Genomic DNA, 22,619 nt, shown 5'->3' on the forward strand with positions numbered 1-22,619 from the left:
TCCACCCTCGAGGCACATTTTTGGCACTTCAAATGGGAGTTTCGAGATGAAATGCTCGGTGCTATTAATAGATTTATGTTTCCGCAATAACAATTTGAATTATGAAAAGAGCTGGAAATTATTGTGTATTCAAATTCTCGGGACGCATTCTTTGTCAAATACTTTCCCAAAAAGCCAAATTACGTATTCTAATCTTTACCAAATTAAGTCTATTTAACCCGTTCTTTCGTTTTTTTAAAATTCACTAACAATGCGACTCGCACTCATTAATCACACAATATTGATATTCAGTAACACCGTGTTTCTAATTTCCGGAGGAAATAAAATAATGCCCAGTATTTGTTTTCTTTTTTTTAATTGTCAAATGCCATAGTCATTGGATTAAAGCCCACAAGGAAACAGTTCTTTTTTCCACACATTTTGTATGTAAATAATAAAACCAATATATTGTGTAAGAACAAAAATGAATCTGCACGGCCTGTTGCAAGTTATTTTCATTTCTTTGTATGAGAGCAGCCAGGAAGATGACCTAAAACAGATAGGATATAGAGAAATAGTATTAATATATTTGAAATTACATTTTATTCTTTCAGAACAAAGCCAGCGGTCTCTGGTCAATCCGGGCAGATTCCAAATCCAAGCCAAAGAAAAGCAGATAGAAAAATTGTGTGTGGTGAGTTGTTTCATTTTTCTCTCCTTTTCGCTTTTAGCAACACTGAATTCGCTGTTCTGTTGGACTCTGTGCATAAATAACTGAGATTTACCCATGGGGAATTAGCTCGAGGTTTTATATCTTAACCACCAGAACACATAAGAGCAGAAATGAAACACATTCTTTGAACACGCACGGACGTAATCCTGGTTTCTTCATTTGTGGCTATCCACGAGTGTTCCGTCTGTGAATCTGCTTCTACTGTGTGCTAGAACCATTACTTTTATAAAATAATCGGTAATTCTGATAACTTGGTCTGCATCATGTTATCACGCTTGGATTGCAAATCATAAAGGCCTTCGCAGGAACCAATAAAATTGGAACGGGAGAAAATGAAATTTTAGTTAAGCTAATCACTTTATGTCAACTCTTAATGCACAGAATACGATATGTTTATAGTCAATATCTGTGCGCGTTTCGGTAAATCTGCAATCTTTATCTAGAAGGGGGAAAGATTTATGAAGCGTTGAAAGTGATTCGTTCGAACTGTAATCTTCCCTCCCGTTACTTTTATTCCAGTTCTACAAACATCATTGTTTAATCTTTCCCGCTCAGTTTCAACTCGATATATTTGTTTCCATCCCTTTTTCTTTTGCAACTCACATCACAATTAGACACATTTGCTCTAGTTTATCATTTAATCGGCTTGTGCACTGGAGTCATATTTGTGGACAAACCACAAGGACAGATTGTGAACTGGAGATAGGGACTTCACAATTCATGCAACTTTTACAGTCTACAGCGAATGTGTTTATCCTACATACTGTATATAAAATAAAGTAAATTTCATTAAAAAATAAGTTAAAAGCTGAATCGGGGTGAATATTGGTTTGATGTGCAGATCTTGCCGCTTCTCTTTGCAAACCTGGATTATTGTACCAGAGACATTGGGAAAATGCAGCAGAAGGCAAATCATTTCAATTTAAAACAAAGTTCTTAGATGTCTACAGTTTAGGAACCAGCCGCAGATCAGGAAGAGATTGTGGAATCCAAGCTGAAATGTGACCAGATGTGCATAACCAACTAGATTCCTTGCTAGAACTGATCCGCAAAGTATAAACATAATCGACATTGTTAGTTCTCAACATTAATCTGCTTCTGGAGAGCGAAGGCAACAAATATTTGAGTAGGATTTTTAACAAAATATATCACATGATTAAGCATGTTCTGAACATTGTAGGATTAGTTACAGTTTAAAATAACTAAGCATACATCACTAATAACATTACATTGAACACATCCACCAGACGCTGAGTAGAATAGAAGTCTTTGTTCCGTTCTCCCCCTTTTCTCCCGACTTCATACCTGAAATGATTTCAAATTTGGCTCCCAGCTTGCGTTTATCAAAGAGAATTTTCAGTTCCTCCCGCTCGAGCCACGCGGTTCTGTGAGCTGTGAAAAGCTTGTGGTCTGAAACGTATTTTAAATTCCCTGGCAACTTTCAATGGTTTATATAAAATCCTGCAAGAGCTGGCGAAACGCCTCGTAGATAAGAAACTTGCGGAGTATGGGCATTCTTTTTCTGGTCTTTCCTCCTACGCGCTAGCTGTTTTACACTTCTGAAGATAGCAAGTCTTTGGAAAGTGTTTTTCTTTTCATTCTGTAGTGAAGCGTTTACGACCATAGCACTAGCAGTCATAAATTTTACGCAGCACACAATGACAGGTGCATTGATATGCACTGTGAGGGCTCTAGCTTCTTAATAACAACGAACTGCCCACCTTTATAGATGGATTTTAAATTCCTAGGCTATTTTACTAATATTAGATTGAAAATTAAAAGAAAACGGAAAGCGATTATTTGCTTAGTGTTTATATGATAAAAACTGTCGTTCAGGGGTCTGGCGTTGGACAAATATAATCGTACAAGTGAGATAAAAATAATGGGCTATAACACAATAAACAGATAGGAAAAATGTGACGAACGATGTGGTTTTGATATTTTCTTGTGTCTGTATTAAAGTAGTTTAACTTTTGAAACCCCGCTCTATACACCATGCTTGAAATGTGCGACAATGGAAAATGGAAATTGAACTCGTTGACTTCAATCCTTTCATGGTGCATGTGGCACCGTTACCTCCTTCGCTCTCCAGTTTTCGTCAGCGTTGCAGTAAGACTTGCCATTTATGTTGACCAGACGCACTTAATAATTCGCGACTTTATTTTTCGGCCATGGGCCCCACGATTGCAGACAATGTATTCGAAAACGCACCCCCAAAAAGTGATGGCCCATACTAAGGTGTTACTTATCAAATCTTTGTATTAGGTGATGCACCCTTGCATTTATAAAACATGTAAGGTAAGAAAGATCTGAAAGATGAACGCAGAAACAGTTGACCATTGTCCAAATGATTTATGGCCCATGGCTGCGATTTAGGTTCAAGCAGAGTTCACAAGCAGTTGGTGTTTCTGAACCAGATCTGCTGCTTCACCACAGCCTTTTCACAATACTTTAATATTAATGTTAGTTTTGATATTCTGAAGATAGCGCCTTCAAATGCACTACAGACGAGGGGGCTCGCTGAAGTGGCGAAGGTTCAGACCCCATGGCAGTAAATAATACTGGGTTACTTTCTTATCTCTTACACATAACGCAGATTAGATGGGGAGAGGGGGTGGGGGTGAATAGAAATGTAATTAGATTTCAGATAAATAGCCAAGCAAAGGGCAGAAATATAATGCCAGATTTATTAAACTAAAATGGCGAGCATGGATAGGAAGTGAAAGCTGGATAACAAAAGAAAACAAAATATGAAGGAACACATAGAAACAAACAACATAGAGCAGGAAAGCAAAACATTGAATGACATTTTTTCTTAAAGGAACAGCTGAGATGTGCACGTGAGCCTGACTGCAACTTTGGAGGCCGCAGATCATAAACCTCATATTTCATTATAATGTCAGGTCTTGTATGGCTGAAGGCTTTTTCTAAATGAATAGAAAATCTATTTATGACGTGATATAGTAGCCAGATAAGTCATACGTCCAATGGCTGTGATGGTTTGTGCAGCAAATGTTTTATTTAAATGATTTCGCAAACTAGGTATTATACTTAAAACGTAAACCCCCGGCCAATCATTTTCGTGTAACGTTTCAAGTTTATATATTTCACAGTGATTTGTTTTAGTGCGCGTTTTGATCATTTAATTCCAGTCACAGCAATAACCTCTCAATTTAACAAATAACTTAGGACAACCTAACTTAGAGGACAAGGTACCACGCTTCAATCAAAAAGGTTTGGCTTTATTGCAGAGCCCCCCCCCCCCCCCCACCCCGCCAGTTCATGCAGGCATGGGCTTTTTGGGAGGTCTCCTCACTACGTTAGATACATACTTTTTAAAAGTCTCCTGTCCAGAGATTGCGAGAAATAAAATACAATTCGTTTACGAATAAATTTGCAAATAACTAAGGAATGTTTAGCAGAGTGGTGTTAGGGTGGGAAAACTTCTAGATAGCAGACTTATATTGTATAAATATGATCTTTCACATGCTTAATGTGTAATATCGTGTATTTAACAACTATTGCTACAGTTACAATAGTCTGATCTTCATTGTCTCAAATCGATTCTAATATTATGGAACGTTTATTGACTTAAAGAAAGGTTGGCGGTTAGTAAAGGCTAAACGTAAACATTCAGTCGCTGCTTTTTTGTTACAATTTAGCTTAGTATGATTATCTTTTTTTTCGTCGTACATGAGCTAAAATGATAATCTTATCCAGTAATGTGTGCTATTTTGCAGACAAGTGCATAAACTAAAGCCGATGTAAGCAGCAGAGTGCAGATGTAAAATGCTGACTTGCTTATTTATCTGTTGTAATTAGAACAACGAGATTGAATAGGTGCTAGTTATACTTTAACTACTCTGCCTGTCCTCTGTCATAAAGCAGAAAGATGTAACAGAAAGAAGCACATTCGCTTCGCACAAACCTCTCTTACGTTGAAGAAAAAGAAACCAACAATGGCGAGGGAACACTTCGCTGGTTTTTCAGGTTTTGGAACTGGTCCGATCCATCATGTCCTGTGTAACACTGTCTAGATCACAGAATAAAACGGTCTGTACCCACAGCAAATGCTGCAGGCAAATAAGTCGTCTGTGACTATGGTATTTTCGCTTTTTTAAAGAGGGGCCTTTTTTGTTTCTCACCATTATAAAAATGGCCTCAATCAGTGAAGCCATCTGGAATAGCACTGTGTGTCCCACCGAGGTCTACTTATATCAAGCATGACTGGGACATATTTAGCGTTCTTTGACTTCCATTGCTTTGAGGCTCTAGAATTTTTAAAAAGCCCTGGTAGAACACAGCTTGTTTTCCATATGATGTGAAATATTTCATATGATGGAGTTTATTACATTTCATAACTGTCTGTTATATCATTATTTTTGTTTAAAAAATCAAAATAGAGTAGTTACAAAATGATCATTTGTCTGCTATAGTTATTAATAGACGTGTAATGCATCATGTATTGAAATATTAATCAATAACCCTCGAAGTGGAACGTAATAACAATAATTTATACATAATCTTGAATTATAAATATTTTCTACAGATTTAGAAAATAGTTACTTCAAGTGCTGATTTTACAAATTGAAGATAATTCCTCGGATCTCAGGAAGGGCCATCGCTTAAACATCTTGTAAAATTATAAAAGTCTTCCAGAATTTGTCAAATAATATCTTTTACATTTTAACAACTTACTAATTGTCCCGTAAAATACTAATTATTCGACTTGCAGAAGAAGAAAAATCAAATTCTGCTAACGGATGTAACATGAGATTTTATTCATGAAATGCCGTTTTATGCTTTACACACTGAACTATGAGTTCCTAATGTTTCACCGTTATTGTCTTTTTTGCCTCATAACCTCCAGGACTGCTGCAGACTGGCGATTGGTGTAGTACTGCCACGTGATCGAAGGTGTCAATGCTATTCGATAAGGGTGTCAAGACCCTGTCATTTCGAAATAGCGAGATGCAAAAAACGACTTACTACGATAACTCCGGAATATTCGGTGGTTACTCCTACCAAAAGTCCAACGCATACAGCTACAACTCTAGTCACCAGGCCTACCCGCCATCGTCTGTTGAAAATGATTATCAGAGCTCGACGTGCCCCGTTCAGACATCTAGTGTCAGAGCTCCAAACCATAAGCCCGCCGATATAAATGGCAGCTGTATGAGAACAAGTAGCAGTCAGGGCACTGCCCAGCCCCCAAGCATCAATGAACCACAGCAGCCACCTCCTTTACCACCCTCACCCAATTCAAGTAACACCTCAACACAGAAAAGAAACAAGTCTCTTGCAAATTCTTCCGCCAGCCCAGCTGCTACTCTCACCAAGCAAATCTTCCCATGGATGAAAGAGTCTCGTCAAAATGCCAAGCAGAAAAACAACTGCACAGTTGCAGGTATCCGTCAACAGTTCACGTTTTTCAACTTTAAACTACGTTTAGTCTCTTAACAATTAGAAAGAAAGTTTACCAAAAGAATATCACACGTAGGTGGGAGTATTTTCGCTCTAATTTACTTCCGATGACGGGGAGTTTAGGGATCATTTCACATTTTCAGGGCATTGCATACATTTTAAAGATAAATTGTAAGCCACTGCATCTTTAGTGAACACGATAATAATATGAACATATAAAAAAATTTCTGGTTGAGTAACTGGCATATTCTGGGAGGATTGATCAGGAGAAAGGCGATTGGCAAGAATTACTGATTGACCCTTCCCTCTGATTCTCAAACATCACATAGGGAAATCCGAATATATGCAATCCTTAATTCAGTGGACTTAGCAATAGACAGACCAGAATCTAATAAAATACATTCATATCAATAATTTTTTGGTATTTTTTTTACATATAAATTAATTTGATTGTATTTGATCTCATATTATTCTTTCACTCATTCACATTGCCTGCAAATGCAGAAGTTTAATCACATATGACCTGAGTATGATATATAATAGAAATGCTTTTATGGGAGCCATATTCATATTCTAATTGTATTACCAATCGGTACAACTGAAATTTAAATGAGAATAACAAAACACTGTTCAACCTTTACAATAAAATAAAATACATATTAAGACAACTACTCATTTCACTGTATTAATACATGATAACAGAATGTTAATCAACCTTTTACTTCCAAACAATGCACAAAAAAGAATGAAGCTTTTCTACTCCTACATAATATTTTCTTTGGAGTGGATTTGTTAATCAACCCCAGTTTTAAGTTAATTGCCTTCACAGATCAGACGAAATGCAAGGTGGGAAACAATAATAAGCAAGTCTTAAGTTACAAAATTAAAGGTAAATACGTTTAAGTAAATATTTTCAAAAAATTAATTCATGCAATATTTATGTTTTGTTTCCACATGTACGCTGACGGCACCCAGCTCTACCTCACACATCACTGCTCTCAATCCCACCATTGCCTGTAAATTGTCAGAGTGCTTGTCCGATATCCAGTGCTGGATGAGCAGAAATTTCCTCCAACTAAATATTAGGAAGACCAAAGCCATTGTCTTCGGTCCCCACCACAAACTCGTAGCCATTGACTCCAACCTTCTCCCTAGCATCTGTCTGAGGCTGAATCAGTGGTGTCATATTTGATCCTGAAATTAGCTTCCAACCACATATCCGTGGCATAACTAAGACCACCTATTTTCACCTCTGTAACATCACCTTTCTCTGCACCTGCATCAGCTCATCCGCTGCTGAAACCCCCATCCATGCCTTTGTTACCTCTAGACTTGACTATTGCAACCCATTCCAGGCCCGCTTCCCACACTCTATTCTGCGTAAACTTGAGGTCATCCAAAACTCAACTGCCCATGTCCTAACTCAGAGCAAATCCCATTCATCCATCACCCCTGTGCTCGCTGACCTGACCTAGATTGGCTCCAGGTTAAGCAACTCCTCGATTTCAAAATTCTCATCCTTGTTTTCAAATCCCTCCATGGTCTCACCCCTCCCTATCTCTGTAATCTCCTCCAACCTATTCCCCCCTCCCCCCGCCCCCACTCCCAAGATATCAGTGCTCCTCTAATTCTGGCCTCTTGAGCATCCCCGATACCATTGATGGCCGTTCCTTCAGTTGCTTAGGCCCTGAGCTCTGGAATTCCCTTGCTAAATCTTTCTGCCTCTCCACCTCTCTTTCCTCCTTTAAGACATTCTTTAAAACCTATCTCTTTGACAAAGCTTTTGGTTATCTACCCTAATTTCTCCTTATGTGGCCCGGTACCAAATTTTGTTTGATGACACTCCTGTGAAGTGCCTTGGGACATTTTACTACGTTAAAGGCACTATATAAATATAAATTGCTGTTGCTATGTCATTGGATCTTCTGCTGGTAACCCAAGAAGAAATAGGAATAAATAGACATTCATGAATCAGTAAACAGCATTTACAGAAAGTTTAAAAGAAAAGAAACAACTTTCATATATATAGCGCCTTTCGTGACCCCAGGGCTTCCCAAAGCGCTTAACATTCAAAGAAGTACTTTAGAAGTGTAGAAAATGACTTCTTGTAACGTTATTGCAAGTATTAACCCACGTTTGTTTGTCATCGAAATGTTACCCTTCAAATAAGTCAGTTTTGGAGACATAATAGCCTGGGGAGCGAAATGGTTAAAGATTCTATTTATACTTATTTACTGGTTCAGTGTGAGGATAATGATGTGGGGTTTTTTAGGTAGGGCGTGCATTTTTAAACTTTTATGTATAGGTACTAATATAATGTTTTCATTCTGTAGGTGACAATTGTGAGGATAAAAGCCCGCCAGGCCCAGCCTCCAAGAGAGTCCGTACAGCCTACACCAGCGCACAGCTAGTCGAACTGGAAAAGGAGTTTCATTTTAATCGTTATCTGTGCCGTCCACGGCGAGTTGAAATGGCAAACTTATTAAACCTCACCGAACGCCAGATAAAGATCTGGTTCCAGAACAGAAGAATGAAGTATAAAAAAGATCAAAAGGCCAAAGGGATCATGCACTCTCCAGTTGGACAATCTCCAGACAGAAGTCCGCTTTTAAACGCGCCAAATAACATTGGATTCTCAAGCCAGCTCCCCACTGTCAACAGTCTGAGTTACGAAGCTCCTTCGCCAACATCTTTCACCAAATCCCAGCAAAATATGTACGGCTTAGCTGCTTACACTGCACCTCTTAATAGCTGCCTACCCCAGCAGAAAAGGTACCCAGGCACAGAGTACGACCATCACACTATGCAGGGCAATGGTAGTTTTGCCAATCATAATTTGCAGGGCAGCCCTGTGTATGTTGGAGGGAACTTTGTTGATTCAATGCCAGCTTCTGGTCCAATGTTCAACCTTAGCCATCTTCCTCATCCTTCATCAGCCACTGTGGACTATAGCTGTGCTGCTCAAATACCAGGCAATCACCACCACGGACCTTGTGATCCCCACCCCACATATACAGACCTGACTCCTCATCACACATCTCAGGGAAGAATTCAAGAAGCGCCCAAACTAACACATCTGTAACGGACTAGCACGGTTTGCCAAGCGATGTCACTTCGCTTTTTTATTACCTCATTTGTATCAAATATTCTCCTGCTATGAGACTGCCACAGTATTTGTCCACCACTCATTTTCTACCTGTTACGTTGCTTTTCTGTGTTTATTTGAGGGTCTACACATCAGCCGTCCCTTTTGGTAAGATCCTAGTGTAATGCAGAATGCAAATAGAGGAACGATTGCTTGAAATAGGTGCTTTTGAAGGTAAAACGTGATGGAATCGGTCTTCAGCAAACCCTTCTTAATGTGGATTTTAAAGAATAGTAATTCTACACACTACACTTTGGTGGGATTCTGTCTGTAACTGGCCTTACTGCCCAGAACTTCAGCTATGTACTTTTCAGTAATGAACGAACTGCATTGAATATCAATGATATGTATTTATTATTTTAAGTCGAAAACAAAAAAAGATTTTTCTATCACTTATTTATCCTCGTCTTAATGTATTTATGTGAGATTTATAGATCTTATACAATCTGACTTTGACCTGTTTGATCCATGTCTGTTACAATCATATTTCTCCTCTTTAGTAAACCTGGGTTTAAACTAGATGAGAGGATAGTTTTTTGAGCAGTTGTATCAGTGGCTGGTGTTTGTAGATTATGTAAGGGTTATCTCTGAAAGCAAATTGTAAGTTATGACTGTAGTAAATCAGAGAAAATGTGACACTACACAATAGTCGACACATTTCTATAAGAATACTTTATTTCAATTGTCTGGTACTATTTCAACAGATATTTAGAATAAAAATGTGTTCTTTGAACAATCCTGTAGCCTTTATTTATGAATATATAGGCACCGCACCAGCTGTATGCTTCGCCATCTTGTCTCCTCACCTCATTAATATAACGCAAGCTGACTGCAGCCAAAGACTGGGATTTGGAACTGTTTAGCCGAGCTGCGTTCGGTTCAAATGTGCATTTGCCAAACGATATACTGCATGTTCCAATGCGACGTTATTATAAGGTGAAAAATCATTGCAACGACTTTGCATTTTGCCCAGCATTGTAAGGTTGTTGTATACATATGAAATGTTAAGAGACAGGCACACAAAATTACAAGATGCAAACAAAGAGAAAGAGAGGTTGGAGGACAACTCGAGAAGAAACGTGGCAAAACAGCAGGATACAAATAAAGCAGAAAAAATAAAATGAAAACAAGTACATATTGGTTACTTTAACGAAAGTTGTCGTCAATTATTATTTGTTTAAGTTTTCCCAAATGATTTGCAGTCCTGCCGTATGTAACATTTATATTAATATATATTTAAGTAAACAGTTAAATAAGCTTAATTTTTCAAATCTATTCAAAAAATTAGTCGACATTTCCACAGATATTATCTGATAAATATAGGAATAAATCCAAAAGAGTCTCTATCTGTTACCGTTATGTTACGGGGACGTCAATATTATTATGCAGCAAGCTGTGTTAGCTCTGATCCAAAGTGGCCCAATGGTGCCCAGTATCAGGTGGCTGTGAAAGGGGAGCCTGATCCCAGGCGCTAGCTGCCGCCTCTCTCCACAGCAGCCGCCCGCAGCACCGACCCACGCGGCGCCATTTTGTTTAACAAATAAAGCAGAGGCGCTGAAAGCCCTCTGGCAACAAACAAAGATATCTCCCATCCGTCGAAAAATAATTTCATTATTTTAAATGGGAAAGAAATTGTTTTCTTTCAAAAGGGCACGCACATTTAAAAACGTCAACACTTTGGCGAAGACAGCAATCTAACTAACCATTTGTTAAATTATTTTAGAGCTTGAAGTCAGTGTAGCACTTTAAATTCTCTCCTCCAGAATAAACTCATTTGATTTACTTTATTTTAAAACGTCTGATGTTAAGTAAGTTCTAAATATGAATGCAGTATAGATTTTAATGCACTGCACACAGCTCCTCAGTTTGTTGTCATTTTAAATGTGCCTATTATTAACGCCAACGCCGTAAAGGCGTCCAAAACCCTTGTTTAGTTAGTACACCTCCCACACTTCAAAGAATGCAAAATGTTGGCTTTGCAGGCAGACGAAAAGGAGAAAAAGCACCCACTCACACAATTTTCTGAAAGCCGGTCCAGTTTAGCAGAATTAAATAAATAAATGCAACGCTGCATTTTGACTGGTTTAATTTTTATTATTCTCAAAACATTTTGTATATATGAGCAGAAAAAGTATGAGCAAATGTTGTGATTACTAATGTGCCAATAATATATTATAGAATGCGCAGCCTTTGGGGTTTAAATGTCAAATAACTCGCAAGTGTTGCTATATAATGTGTAAAGTTCATAAGTCGTAACAGCTGTGAATCGAGACAATCCGCGAGATGTTACTTCAGAAAGATTTAAATAAATGGCTTGTGGGTGTTTACGAAATCAACATTTAACATATCAACAAGAAGTCATTTGTAAACAGGCCGTGCTGCTCCAGATGAGTAAGTTAAATGGTAGTTGTTCAGAGTGTAAAAGTACCGAATAAATGGCACAATTCAAACGAAAGGGAAAAAAGTAGTTGAAAATGTTTACAATGTCTGTTTATGTTCATGGTAAAATCCAGATAGTGTATGAAAGTGATCCTGTCCTACTTGGCATTGGGCCTCACTGCCAGCTCCGACTGTCCAGGGTGCTGCTTTAGCCACAGCTTGTGTTCATTCTTCTGTAAGGAAGGGCCTTGCGATGATTGTCACAGTTCCGAAGATTAATTGATTTGTCGTTTATGACTCCACGCCATACATTTGTAAGCAGAAATCTAGACTTGAGTGTTCTTTTCTTCTCAGTAATACAGCCACCCACCAAGAAATGCAGGATGTTTTGTAATCGTACACTTTCTACTTTATAAAAGCCATTTTGCTCTACCTTACATCATAGTATGGCATGTAGAAGGCAGGGAAACGCTACCTACACCTTTATATGTTTTATTTCAGAATCATTCAGAAAGCCAGTCTTATTTTCCACTCTTGTCATTGGTTAAGGCGATCATGTGACGATAAAATCAGCCTCATCTCAACGTCGTGTCTGTGTATTCAATAGACATAGTTTAATAATAGCACGGTCCCTTAGCGTTTGTAATCAGTACATTTTATAAATATAAATTTTCAAAGAAACTGTCAAATAAGCAATTTTCTACCGATTCTGCCCGGGCAGAAATGAACAACGAGTTTGAGCGAGAGGTTGGTTTTATCAATAGTGAACCATCGCTTGCCGAGTGCCTGACATCCTTTCCTCCTGTTGGCGAGACATTTCAAAGTTCATCAATCAAGAACTCGACGCTTTCACATTCGACACTGATTCCTCCTCCTTTTGAGCAGAGCTTCTGCAGCTTGGACCATGGTAACACACACCAAAATGGGAAAACCCACACTTCAAAAGGCATTGGTCGGGCCACGTTAGGGGACAAACCTCTGGAATATCCGTGGATGAGAGAAAAGAAAAGCCACAAGAAAAAAACAGTCCCAGCGACGGGATCATTCTCGTCTTGTTCTTCTAATGAAGGTCAGGTCAATAATATTTTCCTTTACTATTTATTTTTTGTTGTTGTCAGAGGGTTGTGGTATTTAAAAAAAAATCAATTTTGAAGCAGTAATAAATGTTTCATTGACTGAAAGGTGTCATACCAGCAAAATGCTCACTCCCCAACAATATCCAATATGTAAATAGTGAGTGCTCAAGCCTATATAACTCCTGGTATTATGTAGCTATTTACAACCTGCACACACCAAATTCCAGGCAAGTTCTATATAATCTTTCTGTTGCCCTGCCTGGGCCATTTTTTGCTGGAAGCCTTTTGTGTCTCGAAGGCGGCCATTTTATATTGCTGGATTATTTGGAAAGATTAGTGATAACTTATCGAAACTTTTCCCTCCTTGCTACAGAAAACGAAGAGCTTAATGAGCCGGACACCGGGAGTCCTTTTGACAGCTCCAGGAGACTACGAACCACTTACACTAACACTCAGCTGTTGGAGCTGGAAAAGGAGTTTCATTACAATAGATACCTTTGCAGACCACGGAGGGTAGAAATCGCAGCTCTACTCGATTTAACAGAAAGGCAAGTCAAAGTCTGGTTTCAGAACAGACGCATGAAACACAAGAGACAAACTCGATTCAAACAGAGTCAAAACGCTGATTCAAAGCGCCATTTTGCGAACTGTGTTAATCAGAGTGGATTTTCCACAAGAAGTTTTGCTGAGACACCTGTAAATAAAACCTTGAATTCGTTAGAGAGCGAAAACATTGTTGAGCAAGATATTATCCATTCTGCTCATAAAAATACATTGAGTGACATCAGCAGTGACTTGCTCAGTGTTATTGGCACTTCTCTGATCTGCACTGAGGGAATCCAGAGCCACTATTTCCCTCAGAGCTCAGATGGAACAGACTGCCTGCTACCTATGCTGAAGAACTGTTCGGCTGGAACAAGCCCGAGCAGTCCGGAGAGTTTCAGCATCCCATCTCTGGAGGATTTAGACAAAATTACAATCGAACCCCGTCTAGATCTGATAGAAGAATTACCTCAAATGTCTTTGTTGGAAAACGAGGACACACTAGTTATTCCATCCAACGTGTTTGACTTTCTAAGTGACAACTTTAGCTCCACCGATTTTCAGCAGTTGCAGTTTTAGACTGAATTCCAGCTCATGCACACATACTCCGCTGAAGTTCCTTAATATTAACAGGTTGGAAAGCCGTGCCGTTTATTACATGCCTCTTGATCTCAGACTTTATCAACTATGGACCTTCTGCTCATGCTTGCATTATGCCATGAATGAAAGGAAACTAGTTCTGAACAAATTTAATGTAGCGCAAGAAATAAAAGTATTTTCAGTATTTTATTTTAAATAATGTGAATATTTCAAATAACTGCAAATTTTCAAAAACTAAATACATGACTTTAAAATACAATTTATATAATAGCTTTGTCTAAAAAAGTATTAACTTGAAAATATGCAAGAAAAAGTAAATAAAACGCATTGGAGTTGAACACGTCCATCCCGACACTGCTGATCGCCCTCAGCGCAATAGATGACCTGCCTTAGTCCAAATCCCAATCAACGATATTGCTAGAAAATAAGAAGAATAGATTAAATCAGCAACCAAACAACATAAGTGATAATCGTGCTGTGGCTGAAATAAAGCTAATCGCTTACGTTAAAAATGCAGTTTTTTAAAAAGAGATATTGGTTGTTATAGGAAATGCATTAATAATAATTGATAGACCTTTTTCTACGGTTCCCTAGTAATGTCCTTATACAGTTTAATGTTTTAAGAAACATAATAGTTTTAAAATAATTAGGGGATTTGATTTCTCAAGCTACAACATGGATCTGTATTCAAATTTAAATATTAAAATCATTTCAAACATTTAATGAGCTGCTATGAAAATCGAAAGGGAAACCAACTGATCATCCACATCAAGATAAATGCAATTTATTATTATTCAGAAACTCGGTTACTACAGAATTACTGTTAAAGGAAACCGGTAATAATCACACGCCAACCATGACTGTCATAGTCAGGCCGGGATTTAAACCCATGTAAGACGCCATTTTGTTAGACCGCACCAAATGTGGTAGCTGAATAGATCAATGCATGTATATCCTATTTAGAGAAGGTGGAAAAAACAAGATCTCGTTAAATCACTGCACTTTTACCATTCAAATTAGGATATGTTAACTAAACATGTAATATCATAACCAAGAAAATATAGAACATAAAGAAATGATGGCCACTTGAAACACCTATATTTATGATTTTGTTTCCTTTTAGATTTCACTCAGCGGTTAACAATAGGTTATCACCATTTGTGGCTTTAAAAGCGAACAAGATTAAAACTCAAAACGGTTCTACGACCTTTATGTAAGGTGCCTGTGTAAAACTGGCAGTCAAGTAACGCAAATCAAAGATGCCGAAGTATGTTTAAAGGCAAGTATTGATGCTGGTAGATCATTTATCGATATTTAATTTATATTTACAAATGACGTACATTTCATCATCGAAAAAAAATCCAAATTAGTAAAGAATTAACTGTCGCAAGCTAATATAGTTCCATGTAATAATTAACTGTTGCATAAGATCGGCCCTGCTGAACAATTGCGAACACTTTGATCTAAAATTCTTGTATTTATTTTTGAAAACATTTCCTCCGGCTATTTATGAATTGAATTCATGATGTGATGAAATTGACTGCGCATGATATTAACTATAAATGGTATATAGAAGTGAAACAAAATGCTTCACAATCTAGGCCAGAAATTCACGAGTTACTTCGAAGGCAAGGTGCAATTCATCTTCCTGTTTCAGAAAGGGGGCACACATGTGCTTTTCAAACGACTACTTGACCTGCTTGCAGCATCAGTAGACAAAGAGTAGGCCTCTACTTAGAAAAATTAAGTCGTTTTTAAATCCTTAACACACCCACGCATTTTTGTTAGCCAACTATGCTGACTGCCAGTAAGGGATGCGCTTCGAAACGCCCACGTTCCACATTTGTAATGTCCAATAAATATTTAATTTTTTGAAATTCTTACTTTTATGTCTTATTTTTCAGAGAAAACAGCGTTCTGAGATCATCCCAAATATAGGTGCCTGTTTTGTTAACGTTAGACAAGACCATGCTTTTAATGTTCAAAAGCTTGAGGAGTGGTTGGTGCGTCGTTGCACATTTCAGGATCAACTGTCATTTTATTAAAGTACCAAAGGAAATGTTGTGGTTAGATTCTGTTATTTATAAGAAGGCCGTAAATCCACGTTAGTTCAAATAATCGCTCATTTAGTACCATTAGAACTATAAATTCAGAACAAATGACTAATCCTCTGCAAATAATCCCCAATTTATCTTCTGAATACTATAGCAAAAATAATGAACACTGTTCTGTACACATAACTATAATGGGTTGGCCTTTCTGCAGTTTTCCCTCTGCATTCTAATGCCGATCAAATTAGTAATAAGCCCACTTAGGTTTTTCTTCAACTCGATGTGTTGTGTTTTGGTTCCACTATAGTGAGGTGATATCCGTACAGCTCAATCACAGTAACAAGTGATGTTTTGACCCTGCATAAATTATGAAGCTTTTACTGCGTCGATTAGGAAGAACGTTGCAAATTTTCCAAAAATATGAAGCATCCAGCCCTAAACAAAGAGTGAGTTTTGTGTTTGCTGTTCCAGGTAATAAACAGCAGCTCTCCAGGAACCCTTGAGCAAACGATCATGTGGCAGCAAAATCAGCCATCATATTTCATGTTTATGTGGGCAACTGGCTGGTATATTTACAGCCACTATTTCCGTTTATTTTGCAAACACGATGGCTGTAAATGAAAAGGACGGCTAATTTTGGAATTTGAAACAACGCACTAGCAAATAAGGAGTTCTGCTGAAAGACTTGCAGTTCTGTCTTGATGCATGGTTGTCAGTGGGGCATTGTTAAGAGTTCATCAATCATGAAATCTCCACTTTTCCCTCGACAGCAGTTCCTCCTTCTTTAAAGCAAGCCACTGCCAGCTGGGATCCCTCCAGCAACCGCTACCAAAGCGGACAAATGCGAAAACGAATAACACACCAGTCTAATCACACCATAGACGAAACCTCCTGTATGACCAACCTTCGAGAAATCTGGAGTCTAACTGCGATCCCTCGTTACTGCTCGTTAAAGAGGGTAAAACGTTTCAAGGGCATCAAAAATCTTGGCTCAGCCGAGAAAGCTATGTGTGCTTAAATTATTGTCATGTATGACTGCTTTTGTGGTATTGGGTCATTTACGTTAACCTTTTAAAACATGCCACTAATAGATGTACGTTCACAGGAATCCCTAATGTATAAAACACGTACATTATATTTTATTTACAACCTTACATTTCCTCTTGTCAATTCAAAGTACAGTTAATGGAAAGCTAATATAATTGCTAATACTGTAAGTCGAGTGCAACGGTTGTACCTTTTTGAACTTCCGCGTTGGTTCCCTACAAATGTGATAGCCTTATTTGGGAATATAGAAGAGTTAACTGCACTTCCCGTGAAAATAAAATGAAAGAGAAGTTAGTTCAAAGATAGTCTTGGGATTCCTGACAAGTTACATAGAAACATAGAAACATAGAAAAAAGATGCAGGAGTAGGTCATTCGGCCCTTCGAGCCTGCACCACCATTCAATAAGATCATGGCTGATCATTCACCTCAGTACCCCTTTCCTGCTTTCTCTCCATACCCCTTGATCCCATTAGCCGAAAGGGCCATATCTAACTGCCTCTTGAATATATCCAATGAACTGACATCAACAACTCTCTTCTGTAGGGAATTCCACAGGTTAACAACTCTCTGAGTGAAGAAGTTTCTCTTCATCTCAGTCCTAAATGGATTACCCCTTATCCTTAGACTGTGTCTCCTGGTTCTGGACTTCCCCAACATCGGGAACATTCTTCCCGAAGTTGCTAAATGCAAAGCAACCCTGGTCACTTCCCTGACTATTTTGATTTCGAGTCTGGTCCTTTCATTTCCAGAGATCGAAACCCAATCGCCCCCCCCCCCATCCCGCCCCCGTCCACTACTTATATGCTTACAGCGTTAAGATGGAAGCTAACCTCGTATGTACCGAGGTTTAAAATAGGAAAGTATAGGGAAATTACAGATATAGTTATTGCACAAATAGAAGCCCCTAACCAGTTCCCAGTAATGACAGGAGAACCCTGATGTTTGCTTGGAGGACAATTACCTCCAAGTCGTTGGCCAAATACTGTCATAACAGCCCTATTGAGTCTGCGCCAGACTCTTAGTGGTCTAACATTAAGTAAACCGACATGATTTTATTGTTGTGAATATGAGAAAGTGCAATTCCCTTTAAATTCAGAAGCATACTCTGGTTTGGGAATAGTCCCACTACAGTGAGTCCACACACTCTACTAAAATAAGTCTGTAGTCTGCTTCTGATGTGCCACACATTGCAATCTTTAGTCACATTCACCCTAAGCCATCCAAATCAAACGATCTACTTTCAGAACTAGTTGCAGGAGGGAGTCGAGAAAGAGGTTGATCAAAATCTACGAAAGTGCGATTAAATTAATTAAGTATACAAAGGACTGTCTGCTTATGCCTGTTTATTCAAATAAGCAGTCACGATTAAGGAAATATTGCGTGCAGCGGTCAAAAGAAAGCAATATTCCAATGCTACTCATTTCCTTCATTATTTGGACGTGGAACTCATGAACTTTAGAAGGAGCTTTGGAAATCAGAATTAGTTTATTTTTGTATTTATACATTTCCTCTAAGCAAACATTATGGTCATTGGTAAAAGTAATGTAATATTCTGATTAGGAACTGTGACATGTTAAATTATACAAATTCATGTTTGGATTATGAACATCTCAACTTTTACCTTATTCTTTAAGTCATTGTATGTTCAACATACAGACGTATATTTTGGCAGTAATATCAGCATAAATGAACAGGTATGTGATGTAGATCATTGTTCGAGGCAGCTGAACGCACACGGATGATTAGCATCGCATTTCAAAGAAGAAAATTAGGTGACAAATACTTATAAACTTTCCACCAATATTTGCTTCTGAGAAGCACAACGAATAGGACTAAATATTAGGGAATTGAGCATTTTTTAATAAATAATTTAAATCATGGCCAATATATTCATTTAATACATTGCTGTTAACAAGTTTTTTTTAAAGACTTAAACTTATATATAATACTATATATATCCTTACAAAAAAACTGCAAAGACATGTTCGTAAAGCAAGCAAAAGACAAATGTAAAGTGAATGAGAAGGCGTGATGCATATGTTGAATTGTATATGCAGGAATTTAGTCATTTGCAAATCCCGTGGCAACTGTATGCTTTCAAAGCCCTCAAACTCGCTGCCCTCTGAATTATACATACCACAGCTTTTCAAGATCAGATCAAACCTGCTAACCGCAAAATGAATGGGAAGTGCTTTTATAAGATGTGGCTTTTACTCAAGCAAGGGAGTAGCAACAGAAACATTATTATTACTCAAGCCCTCACTAAGATCCAATTGCGAGGGAACACGAAAACAGAAAGGAGAGAACAAACTCGAATTGATGCCCACTTTAAAAATTAAGGCATAGCGAGCAGAATTCACTTGTAGATTAGATAGACGGACAGAAAAAAATAAAGAGATAATCAAACGCAGATAGAGACAGAACAGACAAGCTGCGCTGTAGACAGATGGATTTTAGATTCTGAATGCTACACACCGATTTTATATTCGCAGTCCTTTTATATGACTAAATAAATTTATTTCAAACTACTGTAATTCTATGTTTTAACACACGCATGAGGTAATGACACTGCACCTAACACGCTGCTGATATGAATTAAACTGCATACTGCCCCTGGCGATGAAAAAGAGCAGGTCTTCCTGTGCTGTACACGCACAAATCAACAGACTTTGCGTCAGAGCTTTGCTAGTGAGTGCTTTGACAGGTGAATGACTTTCACTCAACCGCTACAACGGAAATGTACCAAGATGGGATCATATTTAATAACACATTGGCCAAATGAATCAGAATATTATAATTGTTTAGTGGAATTCCCCAAACAATTGTCATTGTTCGACTATGCAGTTTGAGAACTCACTTAGTAAAAAAATATTTTAACGTAAATTAAAATGTTATGCTTAAATTTAGATTTTATCGTGATTTAGATATATTTTGCAGAAAGTCACAGAACAATATGTACAACAGAGCATAAGACGAATTCAGAATTAGCAACAGCCAATACTGGGCAATGAAAGACACAATCCACGAGCACTAAAAGGAATATCCTACCTTTTATTTCATATAGTGATTTTAATAACTTTGAATAATGTTGCAAATATATTTACGAAATTTCACAACGTTCAATGCTATTAACGATAATTGGCAGGTTGCCGAGTCAAAAGGGACTGAGCTATTTATTCTTTATATCTCTGACAAAAGAGTTATCGGTGTGTCTATTTGTTTAAACAATGTTCAATAGGCCTTGATGCTAGCATTTGTAAAGTCACAAGTACGCGGGGCAGGCAATAGTACTTTGGCCGTTTTTTTAACAGTTCGACAGTTTAACTATCTCATAAGCATATCACTGAACGTAACTATTTTATTTATGGATCTGATTATTATGTCGGTTAGTATTATGTTACGAGGAAAATAGCACCTACCAGAGAGCAAGTGTTAATTTAAAAAGCACACAAGGATTATGCTGGCGATGTTCTATAACCCATACACTCGGTTACAGCACCAATACAGCGCCAGGAAACTCAACTTCAGAAACCATTTAAATGGCCATTTGCTATGTTTTGTCATTATCTCATCATTCTGGATTTGCTGGCGCTGTGGCTATAGTAACTCGTTTCGTGCAGTCAAGGCCACAAAATATTCATTGACAGTAAACGGAGTGCCTTCTACTGTAAGCGCCACCATCACACAATTCAAAGCTCGCATTACTGTGCAGCAACAACACTCCGCCCACAGTAAAAGGAATATCCTACCTTTCAACGGGCGTTCGGAGGATGGTCCGCAGTGTGGATAAGGTTAGCGGACGCCTGTGCGCGCTGTGTTGATGATATGATGGTAATGGAAGGTGAGTGGATTGAAGAGTCCACTCCTTTCTGTGGATGAGCCAAGACCTCCGGACGCCATGGAATAGCGCTGGCTAAGAGCTTTGTGATTGGCCGGCGTCGCCACGTGACTTCCTTGCTGTATATTAGGAATATTTACTTCCTCTGCGAAGGAAGTGAAGGATCTGCTATGGTGATCAGGGATAGACAGCAATCAGCCAGAGCTAAACATCTCACTCTCCAGCCCATCATTGGAAGAATGAACTCTTACTTAGAATATATTCCCAGTGCAGACATTCTGACATTTTCGCCAAAGTTTTGTCACAGTAATTCTCCATCTGTCTCCCTGCAGCAGTGTTCCGGAGAAGGTCGGTATGTTGCAAGTGGACCGGTAGGTGATCCATCTCCCAGCCATCATCACCTTCATCACCTTCATCAGTCGGTGCCTGCTAGTCGCGAACTTTCCTATGACTCCTCTCCATCCACAGATATTAATCTCTTACCTCAGCTCGGCTATGACTTTCCTTATGCTGCTAACCAGGAGCTGGATGACACTGGGGGACTTATCCCATACTCCACCTCTGTTTACTCAGGAAGCGCGTCTTTTCCGCTCACTGCGCGCCAGCACGAGTACAACAAAACTGCCTTTGATGAGCAGGAACAATACCAAACCTATGGCAAGGAGTTCCCAAACTTTTACCCCGGACATTATCAGAGTCTATCGCCGTCTCAGGGCGGCTACCAAAGGCCGGAGTCTCCCACAACAGAGAAAATCTCCACTGCAAATACCTTCGAGTGGATGAAAGTGAAACGAAATCCTTCTAAAACAGGTCTGTCTGATATCTCAGAAATCTTCTGTAGCTTAAAATGTACAACTTATTCATCTAATGAATGAATCTACAGTAGTATGTGGGCCTTGAGCTTCACTCAAAACTGTAATTTTGTATTAACCCTTTCATCCTCAGAGTCGAGACGAAGTGGCCCGTAAGGGTGAAGTGCATTGTTGTTCGAATTGTTCCGTCTCCCGTATTTCTACTCCGGTTCATATCAATAGCATTAATTTTGTTTTGAGTATTAGAACTTAGAACTGAATCGTTTTCAATACCGCTTTCGGGGGGCGGGGAGCACGGTGAAGGAAATGAGTTAACCAACTCGTCTGTGCTTTCCACTAAAATAATGTGCCTAACTCTATTGTATGTCTTTTTATAGCTAAAACAACCGACTATGGAGTCCCCAGCCCTCCCAGTACAGCGCGTACAAATTTCACCACCAAACAGCTGACGGAACTGGAGAAAGAATTCCATTTTAATAAATACTTAACACGAGCCAGGCGTGTGGAAATAGCTAACGCACTACAACTCAGTGAGACCCAGGTGAAGATCTGGTTCCAGAACAGGAGGATGAAACAAAAGAAAAGGGAGAGAGAAGGCATTCTTGCAAATCTGGCTTCTGTGGGCTGTGGTCAGGACTCACCGTCCACAGAAAGTTCTGATAAATCGGAAACTACCTCGCCATTGCCTTCCCCATCAACAAAGAGTTCGTCAGAAACTACAAACTTTGCTGAACTGAAATAAATGTTTTGAGGAATCGGGCCTCAACACATTTCACAAATATCTGGCCCAACCTACTGGAATCACTTAGCACATGACCATAGTTTTCACATTTATTTTATATTGTTACCGGCAGGTGAAGCAGCATCGATTATTTGTATATATTGGTTTGAGATTATTTTAAATCTGTAATTATTGAACTGGGCTCAAGGGGTTTGGCTAAAGGTTTCCCTTTGACCTGGAATCTACATAAACCAAAGCACCATTAACAGC

At 38.6% G+C, this 22,619-nt stretch overlaps 3 protein-coding genes across 6 annotated transcripts in view; all 3 read left to right on the forward strand.

Moving 5' to 3' along the window:
* hoxd3a (homeobox D3a) overlaps positions 1 to 9,664 on the forward strand; it is a 38,061-nt gene extending 28,397 nt beyond the window's left edge. For all 4 annotated transcript variants that reach the window (XM_070875755.1, XM_070875757.1, XM_070875754.1 and 1 more), the window contains 3 exons: positions 594 to 673; positions 5,583 to 6,119; positions 8,470 to 9,664. In XM_070875755.1, the coding sequence (XP_070731856.1) occupies positions 5,636 to 6,119; positions 8,470 to 9,218 (1,233 nt within the window). In that variant the 5' untranslated portion in view covers positions 594 to 673; positions 5,583 to 5,635 and the 3' untranslated portion in view covers positions 9,219 to 9,664. The remainder of the gene's footprint in view (positions 1 to 593; positions 674 to 5,582; positions 6,120 to 8,469) is intronic.
* Positions 9,665 to 12,383: 2,719 nt separating this feature from the next.
* Positions 12,384 to 13,858, forward strand: LOC139258430 (homeobox protein Hox-A2-like). The gene is made up of 2 exons (XM_070874783.1): positions 12,384 to 12,729; positions 13,110 to 13,858. The coding sequence occupies exons 1-2, from the start codon at positions 12,384 to 12,386 to the stop codon at positions 13,856 to 13,858; spliced, it is 1,095 nt and encodes a 364-aa protein (XP_070730884.1).
* A 7,128-nt stretch (positions 13,859 to 20,986) lies between these two features.
* LOC139258438 (homeobox protein Hox-D1-like) lies at positions 20,987 to 22,370 on the forward strand. Its single transcript, XM_070874792.1, has 2 exons — positions 20,987 to 21,626; positions 22,006 to 22,370. Exons 1-2 carry the CDS (start codon positions 20,987 to 20,989, stop codon positions 22,368 to 22,370), a joined length of 1,005 nt encoding a protein of 334 aa, XP_070730893.1.
* Positions 22,371 to 22,619: the final 249 nt, after the last annotated feature.

Source organism: Pristiophorus japonicus, chromosome 3 (assembly GCF_044704955.1).
Source record: "Pristiophorus japonicus isolate sPriJap1 chromosome 3, sPriJap1.hap1, whole genome shotgun sequence".
Taxonomy (NCBI): Eukaryota; Metazoa; Chordata; class Chondrichthyes; family Pristiophoridae; genus Pristiophorus; species Pristiophorus japonicus.